Raw genomic sequence first — 25530 nt, forward strand, 5'->3', positions numbered from 1 at the left:
TGGATGCTGGACCCCACAGAGAAGGTGCCCTAGACATTCAAAACTCCTATTTGGCTTTGTGTTTTATAAATAAATAAATTATATACGTGGCTCGCCACATAAGTCATCCACATAACTGGGTCTACAAATTCAGCCCCGAAAATGAATTTTTATATCATTTTCCTTCCTCATAATCTCATCATATGATATGATATGTGTAATGCCCCGAAGAAATAACACAATAAGGTCACGTTTGTTTGGCGGATTAGGTTGAATGGAATTGTTAGTGAAAGGATTGTTATTAAGGGGATTGAGTAAAAGTGTGTTTGTTTTGATGATAGTATAAGAAATGATTAGTGATTGGATTGTTAAATTATTTTTATATAAAAGAAATAAATAAATTATTTCTATATTAAAAAAAATTAGAACAAATATTAAAAGAAACAGGTGCACTTGGTAAAAAAATAAAATTAAAAAAACAAAATTTTTATATAAAATAGACTCAATCCTCTCACTATTTTCCTAATCTCACCCAAAATCCAGCCAAGCTAATCCCCCTATGTGAGGGTATTTATAGTCCCATGAGACTATTAGTCCTCTTCTATTTTTGCCAACCAAACATGGACTACGTAGGACTCACAAGATTGATAGTCCAATCCCCCCACCTATGGAGCCAAACGAACATGACCTAAGTACTCACTAACTTCCAATTACATTAACTTCCATTGCTTAATGTATACATAAAATAAAGTCCCAACATTAAACTCAAGAGATTTACAAAAAAATATTTCACATGCGGTTATACATTCAACATTCCTATAATATGAATCTATAGCATGTGGCACAATTTATCAAGTACAATTCAATGCTCTCAAGGGCTATAATTTCCAAGGTTTATGCCCGATTACACAAAATGATTGTTTTCGAACCCATACATGTAAAGCTCTTGGCTTGTCAAAATATTTATAACAAGAGAAAAGAGCATTGTACTCTCAAAAATACATTCCATGCCTTTAACTCGACGGATCATCCCCGCACAAAATCCCATAGGGTGAGCATGAAACCCAATAGGAAAAATCTTAACAAAGTATATACATTTTATACAATCTACCGGGATGAATGCATATATCATGCCATGTTCAAAACATATATCTCTTTCCTTTCAAAATCTTGTGCTCAATGCAATTTGAAAACACACTAATTTAATAACTTTAATGTAGTTCAAATCAAAGAATGGTAAATACGACTCAGGAAATCCTTAGGTTACTGTCTACAAGTAGGCATAACAAGTACTACCAATCTCTACTTTATCAGTTGCTAACTGGAAGGCACAGGGTACCTCCTCCGCGCATGTTTTAAGTCTTTCACCATGGACACACGGGCCAACTTAACCAATACCAACTACATCCCATATCCGGACTTACCAACGTATTTATCCCAAAACAAATCCAAAATGATCTTGTTTCACAAGCAATTTCCTTTCTCAAAACAATACTTTTCCAAAGCAAAATTCAAAATCAATTGCAACAATGATAAAATAGAGTGGCAATGCAATAATGAAACAATACATTTATAAGTTCCATTTTTAATTCAACCACACAATCTTCCATTGTGATCAAATTTTCACATCTCTTATCAATATAACATCATAATATATTTTCAAGAGATAATATAACAACATCAACATATATGTATTCTCCGCATGTTAAATATCATTTTCTAAACATTGGTTTGTCAAAACAAATCAACAATAAGCTTCAAAGTCAACAATTTTCATTTCCTCCATGAAATTCCTCATTTAATATAACTATAGAAATTTCTCCATCATTTCTTCATAAAACAATTTATCAATCTTAAATTTACAATATCTCAACATTTTTTCAAAATCCTCAAATTCTAGGGTTTCCACCAAAATAAGGTCTTTGTTCCATTTTTGAAAAGATTTTTTCAAAACAACACTCATACCTTAGAACATGGCTCATATTCTCAAAAGATTTGGAAAAAATTAAAGAAACTCCACTCATACAATCATCTAGGGTTCAACAATCCAAAATCATGATCCAAACATGAAGAAATGCTCCAAATGAGCATAAACTTGCAAAAAATATATATATATAACTCAAAAATTATCTCTACCTCAAGCTTGGTAAATGAAGAGGAATAAAACCCTAGAACTCAAAGTTAGTGAAAACTTGATCCAATTAGTTATAAATGTAACCCTCGTCGTCCTATTTGATTTGGTGAAAAAGCTCTATCAATTTCTTGAAGATTTGAGCTAAATCTTAGAGAGAAGTTTGGATTTGGATGTGTTTGTAGAAAGAAGGGAGAGAAAATATGAGTATAGAGAGAGAGAAAGAGAGAGAGACATGAAAATCTATGTTTATCACGTTTTTTGCATCAATTTTGAAGAAAAGAGCATGAAATTCGAGACAAACGCTCCAAAATCCGTACGAGCGGTTGGAATTCCGCACAAGTGGATTTTTTTACATCCACGTGCGGTTTGCTCCAGAAAGGAACCCAGAAAATCTACCAAAATCCACTCGAGCGAAACCCAAAATCCGCTCAAGCTATTTTTTACCCAGAAAACTCTAAAAAACCCTATGAGGATCCACTTGAGCGATTGCCAAATCCACACGAGCAATTTTGTCCAGAAACACAGAATTTTAATTTTGCAACCCAAGACAAATTCTAATGGCCAAAAATCAAAATTTTCAACCCGAAAAAGTTACGAGAAGTTAAGTAAGAATAGAAAGAAATCTCAACGACCCAATACAATAATAAAATATCGAAAGTAATGTATACTACTCTACTACATAATATTATTCAAATATAAGACCCGAGACATCGCACTAGGGGGGGAAATCTAAGTAAACCGACAATCAAGTATCACCTAAGATCTTTCACCTAATAAGGCCACATTTGGAAACAGACTTTTTTAATAATTTTTTGATTTTTTGGCTAAAATATGATAAAAAAAAAAAACTAGTATGTTTATGATTATTTTTTAGTTTTTTACAAAAAAAAAATGTGCAAAAAGTAGAGAGAAAAAAAAAATTAATTTTTTGATATAAATTTTTAATTTTTTAATTTTTTTAATAAATTTTTAATTTTTAAATTAAAAAATAATGTTGAGAACGAGTTTAAGATATCAACAAAAATTCATCCCACTAAAAACATCACCACTAATAACACTAATGCATTAAAAAAGTAAAAAAAAAAATACAACTCCAAAACCAAAACATCACATCATTAATAACGAAATCCACTGCCACCTAATTAGTGGGAGCACTTTAGTACTCCCAAGCATTTTTCTTAAGATATTTTCATAACAACCTATCATCATATATCGCATAGGATTAGCCGAAATAAATACTACACCACCACCACACCGGCCTTCCCAAACAATCCCCAATAATAAAATATCTCCCTCAACAAACAAAATAAACGTCTCTCCGGTTCGGGTGATTATTCAATACTCTCAGAGTATGGACACGTGGTGCTTCATAATGTTTTGATTGGTGAAGAGACACAAGGGCCCACGATTTATGTTGGAGATGGGGGACAACATGGGGCTAACTAATTGGTGATTGGTTTGGAGTATGGCCACGTATTGCTCCGGGAGTATTGAATAATTTCCCCTCCGGTTCCGCGTTCGAACCTCATCTGAACGCGTTCTCTCTCTCTCTCTCTTTCTCTCTCTGATTTCGATTCGATTGGCGGTTCACTGGATCTCTTCAAATCGTGGTGGTGAATGCGTTTATGCTATTGTGATCTAGGGTTTCATTCGCTTTAAAGTTCTGATTTTTGTTTTTTTGTTTTTATGAGACTTAGGTTTTCTTCCAAACAAGATTCCTGGCGATACTTGCCCAAAAAAAGATTCCTGGCGATTTCTGGTTTCGCTATTTCGTATGAAAATTTTAGGGTTTGATTATTTGAATCGGTACTGAAGAAGAAGAAAAAAATTCGGATTTTTTTTTTTGTTTTTGCTTAAGGGGTTTCTTGAATTTTGAATTTTAGGGTTAGGCTAGGGTTTTGTTTAAAAAAAATGGTGAGTTCGGAGGGTTCGAGTGCTACGCCTTTGCCGCCACAATCGCCGAAGCAGTTCGGTGTTACGAAGCCGTTATCTAAGGCAGGGCCTTCGGAGACTGATTTACAGAGAACTTTGGATTTGGAGAAGGTTTGTGTATTGTTTTTCTTTTTGGGTTTTTTGTGAAAGATTTTGTTTTTGTTTTTGTTTTTTTTTTGCTGAAATTTTTGTGTTTTGTATTCAAGTTTTTGGTTGATGTTAGGCTATACGAAAGCAAGGAAGAAGCTGCTAAGAGAGAAGCGGTTCTTGGTCGTATCAAGGAGGTAATTGCACTTTTAATGGGTCTACTTATATTTTATTGCATGGAGTTTAGTCTTGTGATCAATTTACCTGAATAATCATGTTGAATTTGTTAATATTTGATTTTATGCGAACAGAAAATTTATACATGGAAAGCACAACTAGGCTTTATGATATGAACACTGGAATGGGTTAAAGTTTGTCAATTATACTATTTATGAACATATGAGATTGAGGTTTACCCTTTGCCAGGTAGGTGACCGAGTGGGCCTTTTACACAATGTGGATCAGTTGGGTTTAGTGAATTTGACTTCATGTTGAAAACTTCTTCTGAAGGAAGAAAATAGTGAGTTTATTATGAATTGGGGATTAACTTGTTGACACCCTATTATGTTGTTAAATAGTTTTGATTGTTCAAAAGCATTAACATCAAAATTAACAGCAGTGGTTTCGAACTGAGATAAATAACCATACTTTTATTGGCATGTCAAGTAGGCTCAATGTGTTATCTGATACCTTTATGGTTGGAATTCCAAACTGTTGGATATGGGGGTGAGGGGTTTACCTCAGTGTGAACGCTAGTGGGAACCAGATTCTGGAAGGCTGTGATCACAGTGGCAGTAGGAGGTTTGTCAAAGGTCATGGAAGTTGTTGATCAAGGGCATGTTGGATGTAATCAAACTGCATAGTTTCTAGTTTTCACATTGTTTATGGAGCAATTCTCCGTCAATTGGTATTGGCGAATACATATTGATTGGTCAGATGACTCATCTCTGCGTTTAAAGAATTGGGCAACAAGTAAATATTATTGAACAAAATAGAATATTGAATAGGAAAAACAAATGAGATTAATGTGTAGTGTGATAAATTTATTGTTGATTGACTTTGGTAGTGTATGTTTCTCTTTTCTCTTTTACTAAGCAACGGATTACAATTAAATTTTTTGTTCTATATACTTTTGTAGTGGATATCTCATTTTGTTAGTTATCTGCTCTTTTACTCTTATGTTAACTCTAAACTATTGTTTTTGTTCTGGGCTATTTATGATGATGTACTCTTTTATTTATTTAGATTGTGAAAGATTGGGTGAAGCAACTTACTCGGCTGAGAGGGTACACTGATCAGATGGTGGAGGATGCAAATGTTGTTATATTGACTTTTGGTTCTTATCGACTTGGTGTAAGCATATTTATGTTAGCTTTTGTCTCTTTGGGGTGTAAGTTTTTTTTATTTTTTTAAAAATAATTTTCTGGCTATCTGAGATTGCTATACAAACTGAGTAGAGGTCACATGAATTGCCTTGCAAGGTTAAGGTTTAGAATTTTCAATTCAGTGCATATGCAGGATTTAGATGTTAGTGTTTAGCATTACAAATTTTTAACATTTTATTGTACAATTGGTGGCTAGGGTAAAAGTTGGTCTACCTTTTCTTCCACCTAGTTTTGATCACAGTTGATTTAAGGTGAAGGCTTAAGAGGTTTCTTAGAAACCCACCCTTCCCATGCATGCTGCTTGAAGAAACAAAGAGACACAAAAAAATGGGTTAGGGGTGGGGGTGGGTTAAGAGGTTGATGGACAACCTGAGAGGTTTGGTAATTTACCTTTTTGGTTGACAAGGAGTCTTACTTGTTTGGAACATGTAGGTTAAGCGAGTGCTCGTAAACTAGGGTGCAAGCCCTTGTAGAATAGCAATTTTCTTACTATAAGATTTTTTTTAAAATTTGACTGAAATTATAGATTGTGCCTGGTTTGATTCTTCCAGTCTTAAACTAGCTCTTGTTCAATCTTATAAAGGGTAGTAGTGGTTAATGGTTATATGTATTGATGGATGGATCAATTAATGTTTCAATTACTAAGGTCTAAATTAGTTATGTCTGATTTTCTGTCTTGACTAAGCACTCAATAGTCTTTAGTAAATTTGGGCGTGGGAGATGGTGACAGTAGATAAATTTTTTCCATTAGATATCCTAGTGAGGAATTTTAAACCAAATTTCTTCATTGTTTTCACTCTGTTATTTGCTCGTTTACCTTCTGAAACATTATTGGACATCCTGTTTGCACATGTTCTTTGCATATCAGCATGCTGTTTTTTTTTATAACTTTATTTATTTATTATGTGCTTTTAATCTGGTGGTCACACTGTATGCTCTGTTTGTTATTTATGATCATTTAGTGTAAGCTTGCTGTTCTGATAGGTACATGGTCCTGGAGCTGACATAGATACGTTATGTGTTGGGCCATCCTATGTGAATAGGGAGGTAAATTATGAATTTGGTGATTTCTATTAACGTGTTATGAAGTTGGATTGTATTACTTGTATCTTCATTTAATACTTTGTTGTCTTTATCAGGTAGATTTCTTCTTTATACTACATGACATTCTGGCTGAGATGGAAGAAGTTACAGAACTGCAACCAGTTCCAAATGCTCATGTGCCAGTTATGAAACTTAAGTTCAATGGAGTATCAATTGATCTTCTTTATGCAAGTATATCCCTTTTGGTTGTCCCAGAAGTAAGTGTTTAATCAAATTATGTTTAATGTGGTAGCCTTATATGTAGTAACTTTTGTTGATATTGTTAGCTTTTCTGGTTTGTTGGGGTGGCACTTTATGTGAAGCAGGATTTCTTCTTTATAATTAAGGAAAATGGGATGTGAATGTTTTGGTTTGTGGTAGAATCGTAATTTTTTTGGTGAACTTCTCCGTGAGTGATATTTTGTTGAAACTTGTATTGTATATATATTTGGAGGTGAATATATGCTTGTGTCTGCAATTTCAAATTTGATATACGATGAGTGTGTGTGTCTGTGCCATTGCTTGTCCACATTCTAGTATTTCTTAGTCTGAACTGATGCAATTAAAGAGATGGACCCGATCCAATTGTAAAAGGAAGTGGATTAGAAATTTTGTTTTTCTTGCTCCTCATGTGCATTATATCTTCTAGCAGAACTGTGGTCTTGAGCTTAACTTGCCCCCTGCAATTTGACACCTCAATGCATGTGATCAGTTGGTGAGAAGAATATCCTTTACAGTTAAAATTGATATGGAGGCAGGGGAAACTTTTTCAAATGTTTTCAATCCTTTGCCTGTCTAGATGCTTAGCCTTCTTTGTGCAAGGGATCTGCAACAGCCAGGGAAAAAAAAAAAAAAAAAAGAGTACGAACTGAATTTTATTGTCACACGTTTTAGATGCTTCTTGCATTCGCTTTACAGAACTGCGGCATGGAGCTGTGTATACAGTATGTGATGTGATGTGGTGGTGTATGCAATGGGGTTGTAATGAAGACAGTCCTTTGTTTCTTGTGTTGAATTAGTATCTCACTTGTGTAGCATTATTTTCATAAATGCACACTTGCTAAGATGTAGCATAATTAGTATCTCTCTTGTTGAAACTTTGATAATGCTGACATTACTATGTTTATTCAAACTTTGCAATGCTATGGACTTCCTCTAGTTTTGAAGTTTGGTTTCCTGTTATGTAATGTGGTAATTATTACCTTGTGAACAGAATTTGGATATCTCTGATGTGTCTGTATTGTACAATGTGGATGAGCCAACTGTTCGGAGTCTCAATGGCTGTAGGGTGGCAGACCAGATTCTTAAGCTTGTGCCAAATTTTGAGGTAATAATCACGAATGCTAGTATGTTGTTTTTGGGGAAATATATTATCATTGATTTAGTCTTCTTAGCCCTTGTTAATGTCTAATCTGTTTCTGAATTTTAGCATTTTCAGACAACACTCCGCTATTTAAAGTTTTGGGCCAAAAGGCGTGGTGTTTATTCGAATGTAAGTGGCTTCTTCCTTCAGCATTATTTTATTACCAATGGGTCCTACAGATAGTATTTTCTTCTCACCTTCTGCAGGTGGCTGGTTTTCTTGGTGGTGTGAACTGGGCTCTCCTTGTAGCTCGGGTGTGTCAGCTTTATCCGAATGCAGTTCCCAGTATGCTGGTTTCACGATTTTTCAGGGTTTATACACAATGGCGTTGGCCAAATCCTGTAATGCTTTGTGGAATAGAAGAAGATGAACTTGGTTTTTCTGTGTGGGATCCTCGCAAAAATCCTCGTGACCGAACTCATCATATGCCAATTATAACACCTACATTCCCTTGCATGAATTCTAGTTACAATGTCTCAGTAAGTACTCTCTGGGTCATGATGGAGCAATTCCAATTTGGTAACAAGATCTGTGAGGTGAGAAGGTGAACAATTCCCTTGAATTTAAGTGTAGTCTTATGGTGAGTGTTATTTTACTGATATCAGCTTTTTCCCTTGATCTTGCCTGTGTTAGGAGATAGAGCTGAATAAAGCCCAATGGAGTGCTCTGTTTGAGCCATATTTGTTCTTTGAAAGCTATAAAAACTATCTGCAGGTTGACATAGTTGCTGCTGACACTGATGATTTGCGTTCTTGGAAAGGCTGGGTTGAATCCCGGCTAAGGCAGCTGACACTGATGGTAATAGCCATCCCTTTCGAACTGTTAATGGCGAGAGGGAGCTTCGGTTAACTTTTAAGTTGTGCTTCTCCAACTTATCCAAAAAAAAAAAAAAGTGCTTCTCTATCTTCGTGGTTGTTGTAGAAGAGACGCAAAAGAAAGTGATTCCCCACCTATTTTTCTTTCCTATTTATGTTTATGATTCAAAATTTGCAGATAGAGTGGGCCACTTCCGGGAAATTGCAGTGTCATCCATATCCGCATGACTATGTTGATTCTTCAAAGCAGTGCTCCCATTGTGCGTTTTTTATGGGTTTGCAGAGGAAGCAAGTTGAGGTAATCCAAGGTCAGCAATTTGATATTTGTGGTACAGTTGATAAGTTCAGGCGCACAGTTGATGAGTTCAGGCACACAGTTGATGAGTACATCTTTTGGAAGCCGGGGATGGAAATCTACGTCTCTCATGTTCGTAGAAAGCAAATTCCATCTTATGTATTTCCAGAAGGTTATAGACGATCCCGACAACCAAGGCTAATGAGTGAGCAGCATCCTGAAAATGGTGAAGTTCATAGGTCTGGATCTGGCAAAAGAGGCTTCAAGAGGAAAAGAGATTATGAGGAAAGTCCAGAGAAACGGCAATCAATTAAAACCGAGAGGCGGGAATCAATTTCTCCTGACATTGTTAGTGATAGTTTTGCCAGTGCATCTAAGGACTCTATGGTATTGGGTTCTGTGAGAACAAAAGGAAGTTCAGATAATGGAACATGTGAAGTTGGCATGGCTGAAGTGGGTGAAAGTGGATCTACTAGGAGAGTGCTGCGGCAGATGGAAAGTAGTGAAGAGGCCAGCACAGATGGAGTTAAATCAGATAAAGAGATCTCATATTCAAGTGTCATCACAAACCTTGCCAATGAGATCAACTCTTGCGAGGATGTTGGGCTTGAATCTGTTGCGAGTAACAGTGAGGGTAATGCAGGGAGTAACAACCAGGGATCTTCCCAGGGGGACTCTTGCGAGGCGGACTCGGAAGTGTTTGGCGGCGGAGTAATTCAGAATGGATTGTTGGAAGAGTTAGAGGTTTCGAATATAAGTTATTTTTTTACTTTACATTTTCCAGTTCAGTTACTAATCTGTTTCGTTCAAGTTGGAAAATGGACCATGTGCACTCCTAACAACTTCATTCTTTGTTTGGGAGATTGTTCGTTTGGTATCGTTTTTGTTTTCTGTTTTGTTTTAAAAAACAGAAATCTAAAGTTTTCTAGAAACGCCCCTTTTTATTTAACACTTTCATTTTATTTTTGAATTTTCAAAAACTATTGTTGCACATTCGAACCATGCATTATTTTTGTTTTTGAAAACACAACCGTTTTCTAATTTTGTTGGGTCACTTTTGTTTCTTGAAGCCAAATGCTGCACTTGGGATGGTACTGAAAGCCAAGGGTGGAGTTAATTCCCAATCTGTACTGAAGACGGTGACCAGGCATGTGTTCTGAAATTCTGAATAGTATTTATTGTAAGATATTTTTTTATGTCAATTTCGTTTTTATAGTGCTCTTTCTGGTTTTTTGTCTGTCTGTGTAGCAGGATGAGCCTGACATCAACAGCATGAAAGAGAAGTATGTATCAGATGAATTCCTTGCTCTAAAACTAAGACCGTGTTTGCTCAGGAGAGACAAAGCCAGCAGTTCGGGGTATGTACTATCTACATTGCTGGCTTTCATTTGTTACTTTTTTTTCCAGGCATGCTTGTGTGTGTGTTCAACTTTGTGGGGTGGCGACCAAGTCCAAAGAGTGCGGATGTGTACAGTTTTTAGTTGTTGCGTCTTTGCTGTGCTGTATAAGTAGTGAGCAAGCTTCCAATGCTCCTGGAGAAGATTTTGGATGCATTTCTAGTAGGCTTAGCAGTCTCGGTAATGTTAGGTCATTTTACTTTTTGTCTCTATGGATGTGGTAAACTGTCCCAGTGTCTTTTGAATGATTTTGGGGGAGGACTTTGTATTATATAATATACAATACTAGGGGGTAGGGGAGTCTTAAGGCTCCGTTTGGCAAGAGCTAAACGGGGTTTTTTTGGCTATTTTAGTCACAAAAGACAAAATAGGCTATTTTAGCCCCAAAAAACAAAATATCACATCCAACCCATAATCATTACATTATTCTCTCACAAAAAAAGTCAAAAAAGCCAAAAAGCCAAAAAGCCAAAAAGCCCTTCCCAAACCAAACTTTTTAGCCCAGGTTAAAATAGCCAAAAAAGTCAAAAAGTCAAAAAACTAACCCACTTCCCAAACGGAGGCTAACTCAGATAGCAGAGTATTTGGGGGAAAGGGGTTTTCTAGTTTATTTCTTTGTTCTCATTTTATCTTTTACTCTTGAACACTTTGCTGGCTTCTTGTAATGATATATTATATATGAAACTTCTCTCTCTCTCTCTCTCTCTCTCTCTCTCTCTCGATCTCTCGACACATGTTTGATTGGGCCAAATGTTAGGGAAAATCGATGTGATTCTCCACAAGTAAATCAATCAATGGGAATAAAAACTAATTGCGAAAAAATTAAATAAAAAACAACACAAGAATTTTTACGTGGTTCACTCAATGTGAGGTACGTCCACGGGATCGAAATCCGATTCCACTATCAACCAAATAAGTTTCAAACGATTACAAACGAGACACGAATGGTCTCACAAAATCACCCTTAGGTGAATTCTAAATAATCACAAATAAACAAGAGGAAAGACCTCACCAAATAGATGAACCAAAATCTTCAGAATCAGAATTGTAAAAGATTCAAAATAACGACCCAAATCAACTTTACCAAAGCATCCAAACAAAATGCACAAAATTAATTTGCTGCTACTCCACAAATCCCAAAGCCAAAAACTAATTGTTTTACTATAGTATAGCAAACCGCAGCACTATGCCACCAATTCCAAAAGGCACGAACTGATTAATCAAATTATAGCAGCCGTACTCCTCCTTTTTTCTTGCGAAAAACAATATCAATAATTATATATTGTGAATCTAGGGTTTTGTAATCAAACCTTAATTGTTTTTAAATTGGATTGGGTTTCCTCAAATATAATATATAAAAATATATTATACCTAAATCAAGTCAAATTAAAACTTTTTAACAAACTAATTGGGTCCCACACTCCAATAAGGAGGTATACCCAACAATTCCCCCCTACCAACTTAGGTGGAGACATCAACCATACCCGCCAAAGTTCGACACTTCAAATGTTTGTCTCTCGACAAAGTCTTTGTCAACATATCTGAAATATTATCATCTGTGTGAATCTTTTCGAGTTGTAATAACTTCGAATCTAACACATCACGAATCCAATGGTATCTCACATCAATGTGTTTCGATCTCGAATGAAAAGTAGAATTTTTACTCAAGTGAATAGCACTTTGACTATCACAATAAAGCACATACTTTTATTGCTTCAAACCCAACTCTTGCAAAAATTTCTTCAACCATAACTCTTATTTGCAAACTTCTGTAATAGCAATAAATTCAGCTTCGGTAGTTGAGAGAGCAACACATTTTTGTAATTTAGATTGCCATGCCACAGCTCCCCCTGCAAAAGTCATCAAATACCCCGAAGTAGATTTTCTAAAATCAACATCACCAGCCATGTCAGAATCTGTGAACCCATCAAGCATCGGTTTACCATCCCCAAAACACAAACACACCTTCGAAGTCCCTCGAAGATACCTTAGAATCCATTTTACCGCTGCCCAATGTTCTTTACCCGGATTAGAGAGAAAACGACTAACCACACCAATAGCGTGAGCAATATCCGGCCTTGTACAAACCATGGCGTACATCAAAGAACCAACTGTTGAAGCATAAGGAACTTTCAGCATCTCTTCCTTGTCTTTCTCACTTGTAGGACATTGATTTGAACTAAACTTGAAGTGACCTGCAAGTGGACAACCAACCGGCTTTGCTTTATTCTTGTTGAACCTTTCAAGAACTTTCTCAATGTAGCTTTCTTGAGATAACCAAATCAGCCCCTCTTTGCGATCACGAACAATTTTCATACCAAGAATTTGCTTTGCCGGTCCCAAATCTTTCATAGCAAAAGACTTGCTCAACTCCGATTTCAACCTGTTTATCATGGTAGAATCTTGACCCACAATCAACATGTCATCAACATAAAGCAAAAGAATAATAAATTTACCATTTGGGAAATTTTTCACAAACACACAATGGTCCGAAGTGGTTTTAGAAAAACCATTATTTATCATGAATGAGTCAAATTTTTTGTACCATTGCCGCGGGGCTTGCTTAAGGCCATACAAACTTTTCTTCAATTTGCAAACAAATTTCTCTTTCCCTTTCTCCACAAAACCTTCCGGTTGCTCCATGTAAATTTTTTCTTCAAGATCACCATGCAGAAATGCGGTCTTCACATTAAGTTGCTTAACTTCAAGGTTCATACTTGCAGCCATGCCAAGTACAATCCGAATAGAAGACATCTTCACAACTGGCGAGAAAATCTCATCAAAGTCAATACCTTTCTTTTGCTCAAAACCTTTCACAACAAGACGTGCCTTGTACCTCAGATTCTTGTCATCATTCTTCAATTTGAAGACCCACTTATTTTTCAGAATTTTCCTCCCTTTAGGCAACTTCACTAAATCATAAGTCTGGTTTTCAAGCAAGGAATTCATCTCCTCGTCCATGGCTTTTTTCCAATCATCTTTCTTTGCATGCTCAACTGCTTCTTGGTAGCTCTCAGGCTCCCCTTGATCGGAAATCAACACAAATTCATTGAGAGGATACTTTCTTGAAGGTTGTCGGTCCCTTGTAGATTTCCTCAACTCAAGTTGTGGTGGCGGTTCTTGAGTTGGATGCTCTTCCTCAATTTCTGGCTCAACTTCATTAGGATTAGCATCATCCTCTACATCTTCAATAGGTGGCTGCACATCTCCCCCATTTTCATCATCAACTGAAGATGAAGGAGATGGATCTATGTCAATGAGATCACTAGTTTTTGGCTCCGGTTGATCACCTTTGCCAAAGTCTTCAATTGTTTGGTCTTCAAGAAACACAACATCACGGCTTCGAATAACTTTCTTGTCGACCGGATCCCACAATCTATACACGAATTCATCACGCCCATAGCCAGGAAAAATACATTATTTTGACTTACTATCAATCTTGGACCTCTCATCCTTTAGAATGTGAACAAAAGCTCGACAACAAAGCACTCTCAAGTGCTCATAAGACACATCTTTACCGGTCCAAACTCTTTCTGGAACATCACCATTCAAAGGATAGAAAGGAGACAAATTGATCACATCAACCGCTGTCCTCATTACCTCACCCTAAAAGGATCTTGGCAATTTAGCTTGTGAAAGCAAACATCTTATTCTTTCTATAATGGTACAGTTCATCCTCTCGGCAACGCCATTTTGTTGAGGAGTCTCCTTAACTGTCTTTTAGTACCAAATACCTTGGCTGCGACAATACTCATCAAATGGCCCAATGTATTCACCACAATTGTCTGATCGGATGCACTTCAATTTCTGCCCCTGTTTCTCTTTCAACCTTGGCCTGAATATGCTTAAATACTTCTAAAACTTGATTTTTAGTTTTTAGTATAAAAGTCCAAACTTTCCTTGAATAATCATCAACAAAAGCAACAAAATAAAGTACACCACATGTGTTCTAACTTTCAAAGGACCACAAACATCCGAATGAATCAACTCCAAAACATTTTCTTTCCTAGAAGTAACATTTTTATGAAAAGAAACTCTACATTGTTTACCCGCCAAACAATGAACACAAGTTTTAAGATGTGTACCTTTCAAACCAAGTAGAAGTTCTTTCTTGAACAAAACTTGCAGCCCCTTTTCACTCATGTGCCCAAGCCGCTTGTGCCACAATTCGGTAAAATTATCATCTTCAAGTGCATTAACAACACCTTTACAAAAAATTTTTTGCATCGAATAAAGTGTATGAGTCTTCTTGCACTTAGCCACCACCAAAGAATCCTTTGTGAGCTTCTATATTCCATCACCAAATTATTGTTGAAGCCTTCATCATCTAGCTTCTTGGTAGAGATCAAATTGAGGCGAATGTCAGGAACATGCCTCACATCTTTAAACAACAACTTACAGCCTAAATTTGTTTCCAAGCAAACATCACCCATGCCAATAATCTTGAACAAACCTTCATTACCCATTCGAACAGAACCATCATCTCCTTTGGTGTAGGAAGTGAAGAAATCAACTCGAGAAGTCACATAAAAAGAAGCATCGGAATCAATCACCCAATTGCTCTATCGGCCCACAAAATTGATACAATCATCTTCACAAACGACCATGAGATCACCATTGGTAGTAACCGCCGTTGTGTCTTCTTGCTTCTTATCCACACTTTTGTCATGCCTTTTCTCCTTGTTCTTGAGCTTTCGGCATTCTCGGTTTATGTGCCCTTTCTCATGGCAATAATAGCACTCAATGCCTTTCTTTGAAAAAGAACTATCTTTTGATTTGTCACGGCTTTGATCACGACTATGAGAAGTCTTACTCCTCCCCCTTGTTTTGCTTCGGCCTCTCACAACAAATGCTTCCGAATGAGAGGAACCCGTTGATTTTCTTCTAGTTTCTTCATTCAATAAGCTACAAGTGACTTGGCCTATTGTAACAACTCCATCGGGCGCCGAATTACTAACTGTCACAACCAAAGTCTCCTAACTTTCGGGCAAAGAACTAAGTAGCATCAAAACCTGCAACTCATCATCAAAAATAATTTTCATAGAAGCAAGTTAGTTAACAATACTCTTTATTTCATTCAAATGTTCCGAAATAGGGCTGCCCTCTTTATATTTTAAATTAACCAACTTACGAAATATAAAAACTTTATTTGTGGTTGATTTTCTGTCATAAAGGCCTTTTAATTTTTTCCATAAATCATGTGTAGAAGTTTCAGTAGCAACATGATGAAACACATTGTCATCAATCCATTGACGAATAACACCAACGGCTTTTCGATTAAGTCTCTTCCATTCATTATCTTGCATACCATTGGGTTTGCCGCTGTCACCCTCAATACGCCCATACAAATCTTTAGAAAATAATAGGTCCTCCATTTTAGTTTTTCAAGTTACCCAATTACTTCCATTGAAGCTAGACATACGATCCACATTCCCCTCCATTGATTTACACAAATAAATAAACCCAAATAAATCATAAGCTCGGATACTAGTTGTTAGGAAGAATATGATTCTCCACAAATAAATCAATCAATAGGAATAAAAATTAATGTGAAAAAATTAAATAAAAAGCAACACAAGAATATTTTTGTGTGGTTCCCTCAATGTGAGGTACGTCCATGAGATCAAAATTCGATTTCACTATCAACCAAAAAGTTTCCAAACGATTACAAACAAGACACGAATGGTCTCACAAACCACCCTTAGGTGAATTCCAAATAATCAAGAGGAAAGACCTTACCAAATAGATGAACCAAAATCTTCAAACTAGAGTTGTAGAAGACCCAAAATAATAACCCAAATCAACACCGAACACCGAACCTGACGCTTCAAAGCAGAGTAGCAACCAAGGCACAAATTCTTGAATTTGACCAAGTCAAATTCATGGCAACATGTAAGCCTCAGGGTATTTCTCCTATTTGTATGTAAATGACATTGTTGTATCACGAGAGGGAACATGTGTATTTAATTATTCATCTTTTCATCAAAGGATGAATTGTCATTTGTAAATGGACTTAATTAATGAATATTAGTAATGTTATCCGAGTAACAAAATACAGGGCAGGACAGGTGGCAATAGTCTATAAGTAGTGTTTTTTACAAAAGTTTTAAAACTTGTGCCTATTTGATAATGGTCTGTGAACAATGTCTTTGTTACACTTGAATGAAAGTGATTTATAATAAATTTTGAATTGGGATTTTGGATTGTTTTATCTTGGTTGTAGTTTTTAAATTCTTGCATTGCTTGCTTCAATTTGTAAGATGTGAATTTTGGTTTCAAATTTATTTTAAAGTTCATTCAAAATGTGATGCACTAAAGGCCATTATTATAAGTAAATACAAGAGACAAAACGATTCAGATAAAGGGAATCTAATAACTTGATCACAAATGAACAATTGAACATTATTATTATTATTATTATTATTATTATTATTATTTATTTATTTATTTTTAAAGAACATGACATGCAAATGGTCAATAAAAACCTTTGGTAAATGGAGCAATTTCCTCAACCGTATGCATTCGCAAACCAAATTCCATAAGATTTGATGCATAACAATATAAAGTTACATGACTCAATACAAAATCAAATGAATAAATTAGTTATCATATTAACATTGAAACCCACTACATTTGTATTAAAGTCATAAAGTTACATATTGTCGATGCATGTGATTCACAAAGTGGTACATTGATATAAAGGTCTTTTTCCAAGTGATCATAACAATCTCAAATAGACATAGAAAAGCAAGAAAATGTCATTTTCTATTAACATGACCATAATACAATAACAACCCCACTACATCCACATAATTTTCCTCGCCCGAATATGCAATATGGGGCATCTTCTTGAAGACAATCCATCAGCATAAAAACAATAATCCAATGAGTAACAGATTCCAATTCACAGTGCTAACTAGAAATCACAATGTAGTCTTTGTCATAATACTGTTAACTGAATCACTTCCATGAACGACATTCCTATAATATAAGAAAGAAAGAGAAAAGAAAGAACTCCAAAAGGTTTCAAAACCACAAGCAAGAAGGTAATGAAATTGAAAACCATCTCAGATCCCATAACTATATAATTACCATTTCACTAGAAATACACAAGGTAATAGTTTTGTTAAATGGATGGCATTCCCCAATCCTTGTTTCAAACCTATGTGAAAGCTCCTACATTTTACTCAAATTTTTAGCCAAATCAAAGAAGACACAAAGGTTTATTCAAAAATTTTAATGTTATTTTGTGACTCTGAAATGTAGCACTTAGCCATTAGTGAAGTTTGTAGTCAAATTTATACTAAAATCTATCAATTAAAGTGATTTATATCAAATAAAGTTTTTACTCAAATTTCAATCAAATTTTAATTAAGAGTTGGAGATGGCCACACTATTGTTAGATCATAGGTCAAATAGGTTCATCACTCTGAACCACACTTCACACTCACCATTCGGACACTCTTTCCTCAACCTCTAAACTTGCCTAGAATCATCAACCTCATAAAATTGAAGCATAACAAGATTAACCTTCTTCTTGTGCTTAATCTTCTTAGGCTTCGCGCATGTCTTCTTCTCTCTCTTCTTTGCTCCTCATTGAAATCGCAAAACCAAATGGAGAGTCAATTTTTTCTGAATGTTGTAAAAAAAGTTTTTGAATATTGTAATTGGCTAGAATTCCACCGTCTTCGAAATGTTTTCAGGCGAAGATGGGATGAAAAACTTGCTCAGAATCCCTAAAATGAATGATGGACCCCATGGAGAAGGTTCCCTAGACATTCAAAACTTCTAGTTGACTTAGTGTTTTATAAATAAATAGGTTATATATGTGGCTTGCCACATAAGTCATCCACGTAACTGGGTCTATAAATTAAGCCCCGAAAATGAATTTTCATATCATTTTCCTTGCTCATAATCTCATCATATGATATGATATGTGTAACGCCCAAAAGAAATAACACAATAAGTGTGGAGATATATTTTCTAAGGACCAACACGTGGCCAAGGTGATGCCGACGTGTCAGCCGAGGTGCCACGTGTCCTGGTCATGACGCCGAGGTTATCTCGGCAAGGCCGAGGCTATCTCCGAAGATATTAGAATCCGGGATAAACGGATAGGGCACAAAAATCCTAGAATGATAAGGGGACTCAGCTTGGATAAGGATAGAGTTCTTAGGAAGTTTATCTCTATCTATTAAAAAGTCCTGGATAAGTATTGAGTAGAGGTTCATTGAAGCTAGGCTTCTATTCGGACTAGGATTGAATTGATTATAAAAGAAAGGCACCCCTATGGGTCTAAGGTACGCAATTTATATTCTGAACAGTGAGTTTAGCAATTAATTATCTTTGAGAGATATACTGACTTGATCGTTGGAGTGCCCCCGGGTGGACGAACCACCGCCGGAATCTTCTCTTTTTATTGCAGGTCAGCCAGGTGTCATCTATTCTGCTAGTGCTCTCCAGCTGATTACTGAGTTGGCAGTGGGGTCAGAAAATCACTCACACAATTTGGCGTCGTCTGTGGAAAAGAAAGAAGAATAGATGGCCAGTAACGGACAGAAAGAAAAGATTGGGGACGACACTCCTGCTGGGAATGGGAGACCTATTGACCTTGGTATCGAGGGAGACGAGTGCAACATAGAAACTCGTGACCAGAATCACGGAGTGAAAGACGTCAGCCAGACTGGCGGCATACCAAAGAAACTAGAACGAAGTGGGTACTACAACGAGATCAACTTCCAGGTATGGAAGGATAGGTGCCTACGGAGGGACGAAGAAGTGAAAGAGATGGCAAACAAATTGGCAGACCTACAATCAGTCGTCAATTTTATGATGCAAAATAACGTCATGCAACCACCATTCCCGTTGCAGGACACACCGATCCCAGCGGCCAATGCCTAGAAGGGAGGACAGAAAACAATCCCCGTAGCCCCTCAGCACACTAGGAGCGAAAGACACTCTCACCGACCTTCCAGGGAGGACGGACGAGGAGAGTCAAGAAAGGAAGAACCATAGAGGACGCATCGCACAAAGGAGGCAGACCCTAAAGAACATCGACATGTTCAGGGGCAGGCGCTGTGCTTTGACACAACGAATGGAGAAAAGTCGAAGAGGACTCACCACGAAGCTGAAAGTAGTGCACCAAAAAGAGTGAAAGCAGGAGATAGCCGAGCTCCTGGGCGACAAAGGAGGACTTAAGAGATTACCTCAAGAGGAAGCAACAGAATGCCTACGTTGAGGTAAATTACCCAGACAAGCCGAGGACACCATTCTCAGTGAAGTTGGACAAGTTTGAGGCGCCGAAGAGATTCAGTATGCCGAGGTTTCAAATATACGATGGTAAGTTAGACCCCAACTTCCATGTTGGATTATACTTGAACTCAATGGCATTGTATAGCGGGAATAAGCCGTTGCTTTGCAAAGTGTTCCCCTCATCCTTTGGGGAGATTGCATCAGATTGGTTCCATAAACTACCAAAAGGAAGCGTGAAGACTTGGGAAGGCCTGGCCGAGATGTTTGTGGCCAGGATCGTGACAAACAAGCTGCAGCCATTAAGGGTGGACGCATTGATGGCTCTGAAGATCAGTAAGGATGAAGGCCTTAGGGCCTATGCAAAAAGATACTATGAGGTGTTCAACCGAATACTAGAGTATAATCAAGAGGTGGCGGTCGTATCTTTCAAAAACGGCCTAAAAGACGACTGTCCACTACGAAAGTCTTTGGCAAAGACATTGCCAAAAAGCATGGAAGAGCTCATGGCGAGAATCGAGAAGTATGCCAGAGCCGAGGAAGACACGTCAGGAACTAAGGAGACAAAGCAAGAGAAAAGAAACGGCTCGCCGAAGCGAGGCCGAGGTAACAATGGATCGAGCAAGTAAGAGACGGAACTGAGGGCCGCACAGGCAATAACAACTGTGTTCCGATCCCAATTCACAACGTCCTGGATCAAATTCGAAATCAGCCCTATTTCTGAACACCAGCAAGGGCACCAGGAGAATTTATGGGAAGAAACCTTGGCAGACATTGTGCTTACCACAATGAAAACGGGCATATGACTCAGGGTTGCAGAGCCCTGAAAGCACACTTGGAAGACCTGGTGAGGCAAGGCCATCTGAGGGACCTTGTCGATGAAGCCAGAACAAGGGAAGAACTGGCAACACTGCCTCAGGCACCAGCAGCTTCGCCTCCCCCCAGCATAGCAACCTCAGGCAGGAGGACCTCGGGTAATTAATATAATTCACTCGAAGGTCAAGGAGAACGAAATCAGGGAGGAGACCCAGAAGGTGAAACACTTGCAGCATGTCTACCAAGTCGGGGAGAAGAGACATCGGGCAGAGAAATGCCAAAGACCAGTAGTGTCATTTTCTGAAGCCGACCTTGAGATGGTGCAGCATCCACATAATGATGCCTTGGTAGTATCCTTCCAGGTTGGGGAATGCCAAGTAAAGCGCATCCTGATTGACCAAGGCAGCTCTTGTGACATCATGTACGTCTAATGTTACAAGGAGCTCGGCCTCCACCCAGACGATATGGAGCAATCCAATAGCCCAATGGTCGGGTTCGATGGAACGCCGACATGGCCATTGAGAACAACCAGCTCAAAAGTGCAGGCAGGCACCGGGAAGATAACAACAGAATTCACCATAATTGGCACACCCTCCTCTTACAACATCATCTTGGGAAGGAAGTCAACAAATTAGTGGCCTTGTTTCAGAATTGCCAACTACATCAGGTTAGCCGAGATGATAACAGTAACGCCGATGCACTGGCCAATCTGGCTAGTGCAGTACAACCTAGAAAAGCAAGGACAATAATGGTTGACTACTTGTCGGGCCCGAGCATCGAACCATTGACCACGGAGCATGATACAATGTGTGTGGACATGGGACTAAGCTGCATGGATGCAATTGTTGTATTCCTGAAAGAAAGAAAGCTGCCAGATGACCACAAGAAGGCACACAGGATCAGATTGAAGTTGGCAAGATTCAGTCTAACAACAGAAGGACATCTGTATAGAAGATCTTTCACTGGACCTCTTTTAAGGTGTGTACATCCCTCACAAGTTGAAGATTTTCTATATGAAATACATGAAAGAATTTGCGGAAGCCACACTGGGAGCAGATCACTAGCTCATAAGACCATTACCCAGGGGTATTAGTGGCCCTACATACAGAAAGACGCAGAAGCTTACGTCAAGAAGTGTGAAAAGTGCCAAAGGTTTGCACCTTTGATACACCAACCAGCAGCAGACCTGAACCCAGTATCTAGTCCTTAGCTGTTTGCCCAATGGGGAATGGATCTCGTCGGACAACTCTCCCAAGCAACTGGACAAAGAAAGTATCTGCTGGTGGCAACAGATTACTTCACCAAATGGATAGGTGAGCCACTAGCCAAGATTCGAGATGTGGACGTGAAGAACTTCATATGGAGGAACATCATTACTAGATTTGGGATTCCAAGAGCAATAGTTGCCGACAATGGAACACAATTTGACAGTAAACTAATCAAGAACTTCTTTGCAAAATTCAAGATCAAGAATTACTACTCAACCCCCAGCTTTTTCCAAAGCAATGGACAAGCAAAAGCATCCAATAAAGTTATCTTGGATGGAATAAAGAAGAGGCTACAGGCAGCAAAAGAAAAGTGGGTGGATGAACTGCCCAGTGTACTCTGGGCATATCGGACTACGCCGAGAAGATCAACGGGAGAATCCCCCTTTGCCATGGCTTATGGCACAGAAGCAGTCATTTCATTGGAGGTCGGCATCCTAGGAATCAGAACCCAAGGAGTAGAAAATGGTACTAATGATGTACTCCTAGCCCGAGATCTGGATCTTTTAGAAGAACGAAGGAAGAGACCTACAATACAGCTCGCAGCATACTAGCAACAGTTTGCCAGGGCATACAATAAAAAAGTTAACCCAAGGGAGTTCCAAGTCGGCGACCTAGTCTTGAGAAAAGTCATCGACAATAAAAAAAGATCCCAGGGAGGGCAAGCTTGGCCCAAATTGGGAAGGATCTTATAGAATCGCTTCAATATTGGGCAATGGGGCATATCGGCTCGAAGATAATGAGGGCAAAGCATTGCCAAGACCCTGGAATACTTGTAATCTGAAATTTTTCTATCATTAGATTTGCCTTGTTTTTCGCCTACGTAATGAATAAAATTTTAGCAGAATTCTTCAACACTTGTGACTGATAAAGATACATAACGTTGTTTTTGGAATACATGCATAATGAGAACCCAAGTGGAACTCAGGTTCACATTAGGGGCAGAGAGAAAAAAGATAATGTTTAACACTTGTTGAAACTTGAGAAAAGTTTACAAATTGACGTTAAACAGAGATGATGTTAACACTTGTTGAAACTTGAGAAAAGTTTACAAGTTTAAGTTAAATCGAGATTATGTTCAATGCTTGTTGAAACTTGAGAAAATTTTGCAAGTTTAAGTTAAACCGAGATTATGTTCAATACTTGTTGAAACTTGAGAAAAGTTTACAAGTTTAAGTTAAATCGAGATTATGTTCAATGCTTGTTGAAACTTGAGAAAAGTTTACAAGTTGAAAACTAAGGTTAAACACTTGTTGAAATTTTATGAAAAAATTTGCAAGGTACTTTTTTACTTGCCGAGGTAAATCATCAGTTTGTACAACCGAGGTGTGTCACCCCGAGAAGGTTACAAAAGATTGAAGTGTATATTAGAAGATATACAAAATATTCTAAGTATAGAATCATACAAAAACAGTCAAGAGAAGACAAAGGTACAAGCATTCAAAGAAGGAAAGTTGTATTAAACATTCAAAAGAAGGCATATCGGCCAAAGCTTACAATGGTTCCAAAAAGTAGAAAAGCAAAAGTACAAAAGACAAAAGAAAGAGACATCAAAATTATGATTCTCCAGCATCATTAGCAAGCTGGGTTTGAGGTTCAGACGACTGTTGGGAAGACACCTCAGCTGCCTTTTCTGCCGCAAGTTCGGCATCAATTTCTTGAAAGGTTTCATCAAGGCTCTTGTCGGCAAGGGTCACGTCGGCTGATGCCTCCTCAGTTGCAGCATTGTAGACGTCCCTGAACGTCCTGGGAAAAATTCCATTTTGTTCATTGGGGCTCACTACAGTTCAGACTCAAATGTCACGGTTCTTAATCTGATCTCGCAAAGTACAATGCAAGATTGATAAATCACCAAAGAGTCCAAATCCCGTTTTTGAAAATTGATTTTTGTAAAGAAGTACCAAACATGAACTGCTTTGCTAGATACAGAATCGCCACCGAAATATTTAATTTTGGGAAATTTAGGAAACCCTGACTCGTGCCTAAGGCCACGTGTCCGTCATCACCAAAGTTGCCTCGGCTCGGAAACTTGGGTACGATTAGGGAAGGTTATGCAATGAGCACCCCCGCTCACCCGATCAAAGATCGGCCACTACTAAACATGATATCTTGTTTTTGAAAACACATGCGTTCTTATTTCGGTTATTTAACCTAGAATTACTATGTGATGCGCACAGCAAAACAAGTATAGACTAGATCGCCCAATTTAGAACAAAACATTGCATATCCGTTTGTTTGGAAAATGATTTGAAGTTTGCTACTCGCAAGTAGGCTAAAATACAGATTTCAATGAATTGTCCCGACTCAAGTAATCCAACATTCACCCACAGGCATTCAGGCAGTTAATCACGTAAGCAAATAGCCTCATGGTGAGCATGCTATCATGGTCGTCACTCACACACATGTAAGAATGCTGAAGCATAAACACTTACTGAGTACTCGGAGCTAAAACTGAAACTAGTTAGTAATCAATGCATGATCCTAGTTCATGTTAAGATGGCTAATACAACACGTGCAAAATGCAATTAAGATAGGCTCGGCTATTCTAAGATGGCATATGAGATGCTACGGATAATCATGTATTCAACTTGGGATTAAAATACAATGTAGTTAGTATGATGCGCCGAGCCCGGTGCATGCAAAACAGATGAATGGATGCAAACATACGAACATAAGGATGCTAATTGAAACTTGCCCTAAAACTAACCATCATAAGCTGGTAAATAAAAGGGAGAAAGACGTTGGGTTGGAAGACATGCATCACACACATGCACACTTATTACAACATTGCTCTCTCTCAGAGGGTCTGAATAAATAACACAGAATCGAATTAACTAATTATTACACAACACTAGCTAATTAACAAATTAACTAAACTAGCATGCAAATTATGTAAAATGGGTTGCCTCAGCTCTGTTCTGAATGATGAAGGATGCATGCATGCTCGAGTCGCCTTGTCGGGAAATTCATCGCAATGTCTCAACTCACCTTTGTTTGCAATTGAACTCAGAAACTTGCACAAAGCTCTAAAAAGATGAAACTCCACCCTAGGAACCTGGTGGGACGATGCCGACCAGCTAGAGGCATTGGAGACCACCTACCGACCACCCTTGGTGGTTAAAACCAGAAAAGGTAATCGGCCTGCCAGAAAACCTGGTCGGCCGACCAGTTTCTTCTCCTGGTTTCTGTATTTTCTGCAACAAAGGCAAGAGAGAGAGAAAGCAAGGTATCTACAACACATGTGTGCACGACCACTCTCCCCATCATTGCAAGAGCTCTACGGAGTGTAGTCCTCGATCCTCGGGCCACCAATCACGCATCTCGATGCATGATGGTCGAGGAGTCGGATTGCACAACTCAATGTGAAATGAATGCACATGTAAACATATAAATGCCTAAACTCCATCATGTATTAGTCAAAAGTGTTGACGACCGAGAATCGAGGCACATTTCATCACTTAGAGTACGAAACGTCACTCGTTTCCCGTGTTTAGACTAAACCCTACTCCAAACACGATGCAACAAACAATATATGGACGAGTGCAACTCTAGCATGCGATCTAAATGCAATGCAACTAAGTGATGCGAAGATGCACAGAATGACATGCAAGCATGCAAATGGCATACACAATGCTATGAACTAATCAATGGCATACTCAATGCACATGGATTATATGGCATGCATACACAGTGCACTAACATACGCAATGTTATGAACGGGGCATACACA

General features: G+C 38.0%; 1 protein-coding gene across 1 annotated transcript in view; it reads left to right on the forward strand.

Moving 5' to 3' along the window:
- The first annotated feature begins 3383 nt into the window (after positions 1-3383).
- The window catches only part of LOC114314245 (nuclear poly(A) polymerase 4), a 51172-nt gene continuing 29025 nt past the window's right edge, over positions 3384-25530 (forward strand). The window contains 13 exon segments of the mRNA XM_082910335.1: positions 3384-4156; positions 4252-4329; positions 5378-5485; positions 6502-6564; positions 6657-6818; positions 7814-7927; positions 8030-8092; positions 8170-8499; positions 8597-8761; positions 8957-9817; positions 10144-10224; positions 10322-10372; positions 10375-10431. Coding sequence (XP_082766461.1) covers positions 4025-4156; positions 4252-4329; positions 5378-5485; positions 6502-6564; positions 6657-6818; positions 7814-7927; positions 8030-8092; positions 8170-8499; positions 8597-8761; positions 8957-9817; positions 10144-10224; positions 10322-10372; positions 10375-10431 — 2265 coding nt within the window. The 5' untranslated portion in view covers positions 3384-4024.

Source organism: Camellia sinensis, chromosome 15, assembly GCF_055761805.1.
Source record: "Camellia sinensis isolate YWXY chromosome 15, ASM5576180v1, whole genome shotgun sequence".
Classification (NCBI taxonomy): domain Eukaryota; kingdom Viridiplantae; phylum Streptophyta; class Magnoliopsida; order Ericales; family Theaceae; genus Camellia; species Camellia sinensis.